This window comes from Telmatherina bonti (assembly GCF_933228915.1).
Source record: "Telmatherina bonti genome assembly, chromosome: 2".
Lineage (NCBI taxonomy): Eukaryota > Metazoa > Chordata > Actinopteri > Atheriniformes > Telmatherinidae > Telmatherina > Telmatherina bonti.
The window spans coordinates 39,398,761-39,411,413 of NC_136620.1; the positions used below are offsets into that span (position 1 = coordinate 39,398,761).

The 12,653-nt window shown below is 40.3% G+C and overlaps 1 protein-coding gene across 3 annotated transcripts in view; it reads left to right on the plus strand.

Annotated features, from left to right (window-relative positions):
• Positions 1 to 7,030: 7,030 nt before the first annotated feature.
• bicd1a (bicaudal D homolog 1a) overlaps positions 7,031 to 12,653 on the plus strand; it is a gene marked incomplete at both ends in the record, with an annotated part of 31,178 nt that continues 25,555 nt past the window's right edge. For all 3 annotated transcript variants that reach the window (XM_079253870.1, XM_079253872.1, XM_079253871.1), the window contains one exon: positions 7,031 to 7,246. In XM_079253870.1, coding sequence (XP_079109996.1) covers positions 7,031 to 7,246 — 216 coding nt within the window. The remainder of the gene's footprint in view (positions 7,247 to 12,653) is intronic.

Here is a 12,653-nt window from a genome sequence, read left to right on the forward strand (position 1 = left end):
CATGTGACGATGTGGTCTTTAAGGAGCCATCACGTGAGGTGGCTTATGAAGCAAGTTGTAGAACATTTACTGAAACCTGCAGAGACGCAGAACTAGTGTTACTTTTTACTTAAATATTCATTTTATTCAATTTTACATTGATTGGCTGATTGGCTCATGATTCCTCCAACACACTGTTAGGGAACGACAGATCTCGTAGCAAAGACACGTTTGTGACTCTAACTTCTTTCATTATCAGTCTCTGCATCTGGACTCATGATCACATGAAGCCACAGAAGCTACGTGACGTTCGCACCGTGTGTCTGAGACTGTTTCCTAATCAAGTTGGTTGAAGGGAGTGTGTGAGCACTGGAAATCACGTCCAGAATCATTTATTTCTGATGTTTAATAAAGATGGAAAAAGGGAGTTGGATTAGATGTCAGTTTGAGTTATAAAATTACATTTACAAAAAAAAAAAAAAAAAAAAAAAAAGTCTTGGTTTCATAGTATTTTACTGCCTATTTTCCATAAAAAGATACTTTTTATCTTAATGAAACAACCCACTTTAACTTAATAGGAAATATTGTTTTACTGTGTTCCCTTGTTGTGTTCTGTTGTGCTAAATGAAAATCCTTCTTTCAGACATCTAGTGATGAATCATTTCTCATTGATTAGTTAATGGGCAACACATGCTCGTGTCCTTTTAGAATTAAAAGTCATGCTTCCTGCATGATTATCCTTCATGAAGGTTGAGCTTCTTTTCCTTGAAGGGCCAAAGTCTTCAAGGAAAAGAAGCTGATCAGGTTCAACACTAACCAGCAAAACAAAGCAAATATTACTCAATACCAGGATATGAAATGAAGAAATGAATGAAAAATACTTTATTAATCCCCAAAGGGAAATTCAATATTGTCGTAGATAATAATTAACCTGAGGAGGTCTTGTTCTGGAGGCTGATGGCTGCTGGCAGGAATGATCTTCTGTATCTTTCAGTCTTGCATCGGACCTGAAGAAGCCTCTCACTGAACACACTTTGTTGTTTCATCACTGTGTTGTGGAGAGGGTGTGAAGAATCCTCCATCATCTTCATCAGCTTGTGCAGCATTCTTCTTTGGACAATCAGCTCCAGCGGCTCCAGAGTTACTCAAAGCACACACTCAAAAATAGAGGTACCAGCTTGTACCTAAAAAGGTACAAATGCTTGTCGCTGGGGGTGTACTCTTTTGAGAGACATTTCTGTACCCTTCAGTTCTGGTCTATTTTTGTACCTTATCAAGTTCAACCTCACCTTATCAAGTTATGTTTTTTAATGTTTTTCCCAGCATTAGGCCTGGTCCATGCCATTTAGCAATATTATCTTATCTTTAATCTAGAAATAATCTTCAAAAACTCAAAATACTGACCAGCCGTACACTTAGTTTGCAGCATCTGACCTTCATTGTCTGGTGTAGTAAATGACTGTTAAGTAGTACTACTGTCATCACTCAACTCTGCTCTAGTTTGTAACATTACACCCGCAATAGTTTTTTTTTTTCTCCACCTTTACTCTCATTCAAAGCATGTCCACTTCAATGTAAACACAGAACGAGTGAACAACGTGACGTGCGACGTGATGTTGTGGGCTACAGCAAGCGTTGTGCGTCTAAACCGCTCTTAACAATACATTTCTTTTGAGGCAACTTTTTACAACTTTTTTTTATCAAAATAATAGCACTGCTGCTAACAATAGTTTTTGTCACGACAAACATTTTTCAATGCTGCAGGTACCTTTATGGTTAAAATGGTACAAATTTGTACTTTATGTCACTTTGAACCCTTTTTCGTACTCTGAAGGTGTGCTTCTGGTCTCTTAAAGACCAGTATTGCACTTTTGAGAGAACATTTCTTTAAAATGTACCTGTAGGTACAGAAATGTCCTCATCTTGTACCTCTATTTTTGAGAGTGCACAGAAGCAGCTTTCTGGATCAGTTTGTTGATTCTCTTCAAGTCCAGTTTGTTGTCCAGCTGAACTCCAAGATACTTGTATTCCTCCACCACCTCCACCTCCTCTCCCAGGATGGAAACAGTGCTTTGTTTCAACAATCATCTCTTTTGTTTTGCTGCTATTTAATATGAGATGATTGTCACCGCACCATTTAACAAACTGACTGACCAGTTCTCTGTACTCTGCTTCTTGTCCATCCCTGATACACCCCACAACTGCAGAGTCATCAGAGTATTTCTGCAGATGACAGGACTCAGAGTTGTACTGGAAGTCTGAGGTGTACAGAGTGAAGAGGAATGGCCAGAGTACAGTTCCTTGTGGTGCACCAGTGCTGCTGACCTCCATGTCAGACACACAACCTTTCAGTCTCACAAACTGTGGTCAGTTTGTGAGGTAGTCATAGATCCAGGTGGTTGTGGAGGTATCCACCTGGAATTTATGGAGCTTCTCACAAAACAAAGCAGGCTGAATGGTATTAAAAGCACTTGAGAAATGAAAGAACATGACCCTCAGAGTGCTGCCTGAATGGTCCAGATGAGAGTGTGCTCTCTGGAGCAGGTATATGATGTATATAATGATGAACTCTGAGTAATCCTGCTGTAGATGGACGGCCAAGGAGTGCAATATGATCTGCACAGAAAGCTGTATAAAAGTCCCACCACAGCCTGTAACCTGGACGGTTTCACACAAACTGCAGCTTTAGGTTGCATTTAGATAAATGTGCATGTGCACGTTCATCTTTTGTTTCTACACTCGACCTTGTAAAAATTAAACATTATAAACTTCAGTTGTGGAAGGTTGTAGCTATCAGGTAGGCTTTTCATCATCTCTGCTCATAACTAAACAATTTGCACTGAAGACCACCAAAGACAGAGTCGTCTTGACAGATCAACTAAAATTAAGTTCATATCAATGTCTACATTTTTTTTCATTGCTTTTATTGATAATACATTAAATACCTTACTGATGAATAAATGTTTTTTTTTAAATTCCAAATAATTATTTAACTTTGTTTTTTAAACCATTTGTTCATTTTTTGTGCAGATGAGTTCATTCATCCTGATTATCTAAATATATTTTCCTTTTTTTAATCCAGAAAAGCTCTAAAATGTGAAACTTTACCCATTAATACAGAAAATCACAATAACTATTTCCATTTTTGCCAAATTTAAAATAAAAAAGTTATTTTGCATCGGGCCTCCTCCTCCTCCTCCTCTGGAATCTGCTTCCTCAGTTGTGACAAACCATGCAGGAAAACGTTTCCACGCATGCGCATCTCCAGAGGCGCACTTACAGTCTGCCGCCACTAGGTGGCGACAAACCCTGCCTCAACTGCTTTACCTGCCTGGAAGAGATTACCTGGCGTGTGAGAGGGCAGCATACCTTAATAAAGGAGATAAATTTTAGCCATGCAGTGAATCAGGTGATATGAATGAGAAGCTAGAACTTTATTGGTCATAGTTGGATATTATCAAAGTGTTTACCAAGCCAGAGAGGCTGGTCTAATGGAAACACAAAACCAGAGCAAATATTTAAAAGAAAATAGCTCTTTAAAACTCTGTGAGTCATGAATAAATGGGGTAAATAGAAGGATCTGATTATATGTTTACAATGAACATTTTGATGCAGTGAGTGGAAAAGACTTCAGTGGAGTCTGATTGCTGAGTTTTCCCAGAACATGACAGTCCCGCGCTATCAGTCGCTCCTCCTCCACAACAACCATGTGATACAGGTCAAACATAGGCTGACGGCAGAGGTAGGACACCCATATGTCTTCACCTTATAGAGCAAAGATTGCAACAAGAGTTTTTCACCTTTTCCTCTCCTTTTAGGAAAAAGTTCCTGGAGATTTCTTCCAATCTGCTGGACACTCAGCAAGATGACAAATGTGCTCATGGCTGGGGAGAAATTACTGGACATGTGGACAAGAGGAGACAGAGAAAAAGACCCCTGTGAGGATCAAGAAAGGGGAACTCAGCAACATAAAAAAATATCTCATTCAATTGAGGAAATTCTCAGAAGGCCAACATGTGTCAGAAAAGAAAGCAACGGGCATCGAAACTGGTCTGTGATAAAAGAAAACACACCAGTTCCCCACAAACACACACTCACAGGTGAGTTTTTAACTAAAACTTTAAAGAAATTACATTTCAAATAGTGTGTAATCCTATCATCAAATACAATAGTGTGTATTCCTATTATAAAATACAATAGAGTGTATTCTTATTAAAATGTTGTCTCTGCCAGAAGAAAATCCACAAATCAGATTTCATGAAGAGTCTCCAAATTCCCCTCCACACAGTGAGTTCTTCATTTATTGCATGTAAAAGGCTAGTAAAGGTTTTTTATTCTTATGAAGGAGATGACAGTGACAGTTACAATCTATTTACAGTGCAGAGGAAGAAGAGGCAAACCAGGGTCACTTTCACACCCGTCCAGGTGCAGGAGCTGGAGGCAGTGTTTCATCAGACTCACTACCCAGATGTCAACACCAGAGACGAGTTAGCCTCGCGCCTGCAGCTCACCGAGGGCCGAATACAGGTGGGCCGCATGCTGATGGCTTCATGGCTTTTTATTCACACCAATCGATAACTAATACTCATCATTCAAAATTTAAATTTGACTAAAAATATATTAAAAATGTAGAATGTTTGGAAAAAGAGCAAAAACTCCTTTTTTTTTTTTTTTTTTTTTTTTTTTTTTTGCAAAACGCTTGTTGTCTTTTTATTTGATTATTTTTGGCACATTAAATGTGACCTAAACAGTGATTTATATGATGCCATTGTCTGCACATGATTGGCTTTTTATTTTAATTAGTTATCATTAAATCATTAGTATTAAAACAGCTTGTTTAAAACATTTCCTTCCCAGTTATTTATGACATTATTTGGCAAAATTATACAAAAAATGATTAATTTTTCACTGATGGCTTTCCTTTAATTCTGTTGTATGAAAAATTATATAATCATTTGAAGATATAAAAATGTTATTGTTTACAGCTGAGTTTTTTTTTACACACATTGTTCAGAACAAACATCATCTTGGGTCATTTTTTACAAGTCAGAAATTTAATAAATAGTTTTAGAGATAATTAATAACAGCAATATTGTCTATAAACCTCCCAGCGAGGTTTAAAGAGGATTTTCTTCTTTAGGAGCAAAATTTTTTTAATATCTTGCTTTGTTTTTTTATATAAAACTGATTTCATCTTGTGTCCCTTTAGATTTGGTTTCAGAATCGCAGAGCAAAATGGAGAAAGACTGAAACGCTGAAGGAAATCGAGATGACCAGTCATGGTTTACGTCCAATCGGTCACCACCTGCTTTATTACGAGGTAGCCTAATATAAGACAGATAAGCAGAGGTTAACGTGGAAGATCCCAGGTTAACGTGTAAAATGTTTGTGTCTGCCGTGACAGGAGCCGCTGCTGCAGGCAGTTTGCTGGCTGCCATGCTGCTCACCTGAACCTCTTCAGTCCATGCTGTACTACAGACCCTCACCTGCACCAGTTCTGCTCACACATCCCCACAGACAAGTTATTTTAACGGGCGTGAGACACTGAAACCAACTATAATCCCCCAAATATAATGTCTGATTTAAAATAGAAAAGATGTTACATTATATGGAGAAGTTTAAGCTGCATGTCAAGCTTTTTCATTTAACAATTAAGTTCATTCAAACGACATTTCTCTGCTTTTATTTGAATAAAAGGATCTCATGATGGTGAATTTGCAAAATGAATATTGAAGAGCATTTCGGATGAGACTGCTGTCAGTGCAGTGTTATTGTGCAGGACAGCACAATGTTTTTTTTCATGAAACCACATTTCTTATCAGAGATAAGATACAGTGCTGCCATGAACTGTTCACCTGTTTGACTTTCTGACAACCTCTCCTTATCTTAATTCGGGCTTGTAAACGTAGGTTATTTGCAGGTCAGCATGGTGATTTGTAGACTTGTTGAATCAGTTCAAAGGGAAAATATCAGGTCAAGTTATTTCTGTGTGTTGGGGTGTGGAAACATTTGAGTTGTAAATTAAATCCACAGAACATTAATGTTTTCCTACGTTTGTGTTTCTCTAGAGAAGGAAGTGCACAGTAGTCTACTCCAAGCAGAATCCACAACTTTCACTCCATTTCAAGCTCTTTTCTTGAGACATACGGCGAACAGATTGTGCTGCTTTTCCCTGAGTCGTGTTATATAAGACAATTTTTAAGTAATTACCAATTCTGAGAAAGATAACCGAACACCACCTTCAATATCAATTCAGTAACTGATGTGACTGTACCACAGCTGATTAGAGGACGGTTAAACTTTTCACCCCGCTCATATCTTCCTTTATGGCTTGTGTGATAGATTTTACCGCTGTCCGCACGGCCGGAGTTAGACAAGACAACAATCCTTGAACACACTTGTAAAATGATCATTTTATCATAATAAAGGAGCTCTGCAACACTATTGGTTTTCATTTCTTCTGTTTAGGACAATTTGCTGGGAAAATGTCTGGAATATTTACTTGATGGCTGCAAATATACATCATATATCACTAAAACGCCAAGTTTTTTGCTCATTTTACTCATTAGATTTGACCATTGACTTCTAAAGTTCAATATGATTGAATTTTTTAAGAATTTATATACTTCCAAGTTAAAGAGATTCAGAAACACTTGGATGTTACACAGAATGTCACCCAAGGTTCAATATATTCACTCTCGATAGATAGATAGATGTGTTAAATGACCAGAAGGTGGCGCTCTTGTAGCCATGATTAAGCAGAAATGAAGCTCTGTTTTTTGCTGTGATTCAAACTTTGACCTGCATTAAAACATTAAAAATGTTGATATTTACATTTACTTTGGGGGCGTGGCTTTATTAAAACAACAATGCTGTGATTTCTTCTGGATGTTTTCCTTCCTCCGACTGTCAGATGAGGGGGGCGGATACTCAGCATCTCTCTGTCTCCGCCCGCCTCTCCGGCTCTGCCTCTGTCCGAACCGGAGAACTCAGAGGGTCCGCAGACCAACAGGGGGGGGGGCATAAAAAGAGGCACTGAGAAAGAGGGGCGATGGCCGCCGGCGGGGGATGCGGGGAATCGGTGGATCAGTACCGGGCCGAGGTGGAGCGGCTCACGCAGGAGCTGGCCGAGGCCAACCGGGAGAAGATCAGGGCTGCGGAGTGCGGTCTGGCCGTCCTGGAGGAGAACCAGGCGCTGAAGCAGAAGTATGCGGAGCTGGAGACCGACCAGGAGACCCTCAGGAAGGAGCTGGAGCAGCTGCAGGAGGTGAGAGGCCGGGACTCCGGTGCGGGGAGGGAAGCGCAGTGCGGGCAGGTGCGTTATCAGCTGCGTCGGCCCAGCCTGTCCTGTTTGTTAGGGTGCTCTGTAAAACCTGTAGGCCTGGCAGAGCAAGTAAAGAGAGATCTGTGGGAATGAGCTTGGAGGGTCTGCCCCCAGAAAAACCTTAAATGCAGCTCAGCTGGGAAATGATGTCCTGATTAAACAGGATGTTTGTGAATCTGGGAGGCAGCACTGTGTCTGCACCTCAGTCCCAGGACTTCACTCCACTTGTGCATCTCATTGTTTGAACCCTTCCCTGGATGGGGAAGTCCAGAGAGCTGCCAGTCTTTATGCATTCCTGAGTCTTCATGATGTTTAATGTGGATCTATCATCCAGTCACCTAAACAGCAAGTTTAGACTTCAATCCCAGAACTTTAAGAAGTAGATGCTGTTTGTAGTGAAATGCCTTAAATTCTCTGTATGCAGCAGAGAAGAGTCAGCCTGAATAATGAATGCTGGAATACTTTACTCATTAATGCACACATGGATCTGTACGGTAACAAGATGCTGATGCTGACAGGGCGGTGCAGCTCAAGGTTATGAAGATGCTTGAGCTAAAAGGTGGCGAGAACGAGGCGTGGAAGGCTGTTTGTGCATGTGTGTGTGTGTGTGTGTGTGTGTGAAACATGTGAGCTTGAACTTGGCAGGATTTTCATTCTGGTGTCATCTAGAATCACGTTGAGTCCATTTGGTCCAAGTTAAAACGAAGATGCACTCTCAGAAAATGCTTCAGAACATATGACATTTTTATAACTTTGCTAATTAAATTGATTGATTTAGAGATAATTGTTCCATTTTGATGTCATATGCCTCACATGTACCAGTAATTGTCCTCATTAGGTCTCTTCACTGCCCCTAAGCTTGTTTAATCCTTCATCTGAGACCTGTATTGACCCTGATTCACTTGTAGCTTACATAGAATAGACCACATGATCATTAAAAATACCTTTTTCTCCAACAATGCTATTCTAAAACATTAGATACACAACAGGCAGTAATCCTGTTAAAATGTACGGCTGAATCCACCGGTGGGAGTTCATTCTTCCACAACTGGCTCATCTAATTAAAAAATCATGATAGCATCACTTGGCCAGCCCACGCGGTGTGTTAGCCAGCACTTAGCATGTTACATCATGCATGCCTAATTATTTATTTATGTATGTGCCCTTTTAATTGTTCAGGTTAGGCCTTGCTTTCATCAAACTCAATCAGAGTAATCTTCAGCAGCAAGTGTAGCCGAAGCGACGGAGCCACACAGCCAACACTGCCTGGCTGATCTGTCACTCTGTTGAATTATTGAGTGGTGTGGTGGATGATGGTAGAAAATATACAGAACTGAAGGATCATAAGGAGACAGAAGAAGGACGAAACAATGTTTGCTGAAGCAGCCTTTAAATGAGAGTAAATCTACATCATTCAGCATCTCTTCATAACCATGTTTGTTTGATTTCATCACTTAGATCTATAAGCAGGAGACCTCTTTGTTCTGGTCTCTCATCTGTTTACATCTCCACCCTTTGTGTGTCTCCACCTCCCAGAGAACACACGTGTTTGTGGGTCTGTGTCACACACGAATATGAATATGAAAGCGAATGCCAGAGTGGAAACCTGCCACTACGATAACATCAGGTCTGCTTGCTCTGCACTCTGGAGAGGTGTCTGATGAAAGGAAGCTGCAGATGAAAACTGGAATTGCTTCTGGGATCTGCAGAAATGGAATCTGTCACATCTGTTAAGCAGTCATATGAAGAAAGAACTTCTTCTTTTGTTTGAAAGCATCATCTCCTAAAGGTTATTTTATATTTTGCAGATGGGTATCCATGTGAATTGTTGCCACTTTTGTTGCATCTGTTTGCATATGCTCTCTGGTCACACACGTGTCCTACTCGCTCCGGTGGAGATCAGCCAATGAGAAGCCTGCTTGTGCTAAAAGCTTCAACACAAACATACAGTCTCAACATGGATACAGATTTAATTTGGCACAGCTTCATAAAGTCAGACTGTTGTTTTTACCCCATTTTAAAATGGACTAAAAGGAAACTTAAACAGACCAAGATCCTCCAGGAAAAACCAGCAAATGAAGAAAAAAACATGCTGGTGCTGTTAAATGATAAAATCATCCTGACAATGTCTCTCCTTTGCATGTATTTGCTGCTCAAATAGCTTCCATGTCTCTGTTTGTTGCCTGTGGGGCCAAAGCTAGAATAGGAAGCCAAGAGGGTTGTTATGTTGCCTTCTTGTTTTAAAGTGTCCTCTTCTCACCGGTACAGTCTCCCCCTCCCCAACTTTCTCTGCCTCATGGCCCAGTTCCTCTCACATTCAAGCTGTACGTGTCTGGAAAGCTGCCTGAGCAGTGACGGAAACACCACAGCCCCACGGTTCTGGCTTGTTAGTGCTGTCTCCGGGCAAATATTAGATAGGACGGTAGCAGACAGAGGATGCTGTCTCTGCAGAGCAGGATAAGCTCAGTCGTCTGAGTGTTGTGCGTATGGCTGATCAGTGAATTGACATTGTGGATGAGTCGGCTGGTAAATCATTGAGTTAGTGTGTTCTATGACTTATTTTGTTCAGCTAAAATTAGCTAATTAATTGCATGAGCCTTCTAATGAAAGCAGCTTATCTCTTCATCCTCTGTGTGGGCATGTAGGAAAAAGGTTTGTCATCTGTGTCATAATTCATCCTGTATATCTCCTAGATTTGAAGCCTGGACAAAGACTGACGTCTGAAACGTCGGGAAGGGACAGTTTGCAAGTCGGTGCTTCTGTCAGTGCTTTAGGCTGTAAAAGTGCCATCTGAAATCTGCATCAAATCCATCACATGCAAAGATAAAATTTTAAAAAATGAGTCGTGATTCGGTGGGTCATCATGAATTCTCGTTTTGGATGCATGATGTCAACAGGTTATGCAATAATGCACCATTTTGTTTTTATCAATGGTCCAAAAGAGGTGTTGTTCTTATTATTATTCCAGTTTCACCCTTCCTGGGTGAACCATGATGGATGGATGGATGGATGGGTGGAAGGATGGGTGGATGGATGGATGGATCAAGGGAAGGATGGATGGGTGGATGGATGGATAGGCGGAAGGATGGATGAATGGATGGAAGGATGTATGGATGGATGGAAGGATGAATGGATGGATGGAAGGATGAATGGATGGATGGATGTATAGATGGATGAATGATGGATGGATGATGGATGAATGGATGGATAGGTGGAATGATGGATGGATGGATGGATGGAAGGATGGATGGAAGGAGGGATGGATGGATGGATTGTTAGATGGATGAATGGATGGAAGGATGGATGTATAGATGGATGAATGATGGATTGAGAGTTAATTGAGACAACTGATACTAAGATGTTTGTGAGCGACTGCAGTGCATCATGTCGGAATGTGACTGGATTGGCTTCATCTGTCCATCATTTGTGGGATTTGGTTCATTGTAATCTGAATACCAAGCTGCAGCACCGTTAAGAGGAACGAAGTCACACAACCTAAAAGATCCGTGCTGAACCACCTGAGGATCTCAGATCATAAAAGTCACACTTTGAGATGTGTTTACTGTTCATGGAAACACGCTGCAGAAAGACCTCCGGAGCAGCAGAATTAGCCAGAGTTTGTCCCCCTGCTGTGCACATCCGACACTTTTTTCAAAAGTCAGTCTTTGAAAAGCATTTTAGAAAAGAATTAGTTAAATGAAAACACTTATTAGCATGTCTGAAGTGCTCTAAATCACTGTTTCTTAAATGGAGGTACTTTTAGGCATTCCAGGGGGTACGAGAAATTTTTTCAAGACATATCTTCTTGTGTTTTCTTTAAACATCCTTCAATATAATATTATACAGGTATTTAGTATATTTCAATAAATGTAAGTGTAAATTCATAGACTGAATTTTCATTCCTCCCAAAATCCCACATTCCAACATGAGTTAAATCTCAACCGTTACGAGCCAAACCGTATCCGTCAGTCACCGTCGCCTCGACAACGCAAACAATGGAGTCCTGGTTGAAGCATAAAACCACTGCCATTGTTTAGCACGGTTAAAGTTTAATTAACAAAACACAAACTGTATTTCATGTTGTTTCTTAAAGGTGGAGTATGTAAGATTTTCAATATTTTCAAAATAAATTAACTAATAAAATAACTACAATCATAATTAGAAAGTTTTTTGAACATGTAAGTTCAAGTCTGTTCATATTTGATGCGTTATTAAATTACAAGTTTAATTAATGACAAATGACAAAAAGCACTTTTTTTTTTACTGGTAGGAAAACATTTAAGAAGGGTCTTTGTCATTAATTAACCTTGTAATTTAATAACACATCAAATATGGACAGACTGGAACCTACATGTTTAAAAAAAACTTTCTAATTATGATTGTAGTTATTCTTTAGTTAATTTTTTTTTTAAATGTTTAAAAAAATCTTACATACTCCACCTTTAACCAGACATACTTAGCAGTGGTTAGGGGGTACTTGGCTGAAAATATATTTACAAGGAGTGCTGTTGGTAGAGAACTGCTGCTCTAAAGGTTCCAGTATCTGTGGTGTGTGGCTGTAAATCCGCCTGCATTGCAGGATTTTCTCTCCTTCCTTTCCTTCGTGCTTTTCTTTTGTGGTCGCAAGGGTTCGAAGAAGAGCAGGAAACACAGACAGAGAGGCTGAATCAATGCTTCCTGAGAGTCGTCCTTCCATTCTTTTCAGCTCTTAGCCACCAGCTCACCCTGCCCCTCCCCATCCTCCCCACCCCCCCCCCCCCCGGAGTGAAGTGGTAATTACGCATCCATTTCTGCTCTGCATGTTGAAGTGTATCACGTCAGAGCGAAGCGGCTCCCCAATGTGTGTTGTGTATTATATATCCTGGTGCTACGTGGCGTCTGAGACCAAATGGTTGCTGGATCGGCACCTTCGTGGCTTTCGTAAAAAATGTTTCAGTATTTTGTACCTGGTAAAGAAAACAACCACGGCCATCAAGAAAAATCAAGTTTAATCACAATAAAATGGATAGATTGTCTTTGTTGCTATGGCAACAGAGTTTTAAGGCCTGATGGGTGAAACAAACCGTGAGCTTCAGAGATGGTGAACTCTGACCCCAGCAACAGGCTCAGGGATGCAGCTAAACATCTGTTTACCCTTGTGTTTTGTTTCTGGTCCTTCATGTGGAGCTCTGGTGTGTGTGTGTGTGTGTGTGTGTGTGTGTGTGTGTGTGTGTGTGTGTGTGTGTGTGTGTGTGTGTGTGTGTGTGTGTGTTTTCAGAATCTGAAGGAAAGGTCATTCCTCTTTTAATTGGAGTCACACATCAGGATATTTTTCCTGCATGTTCTTATTTTTCTTGACAGAGTGTGTGCT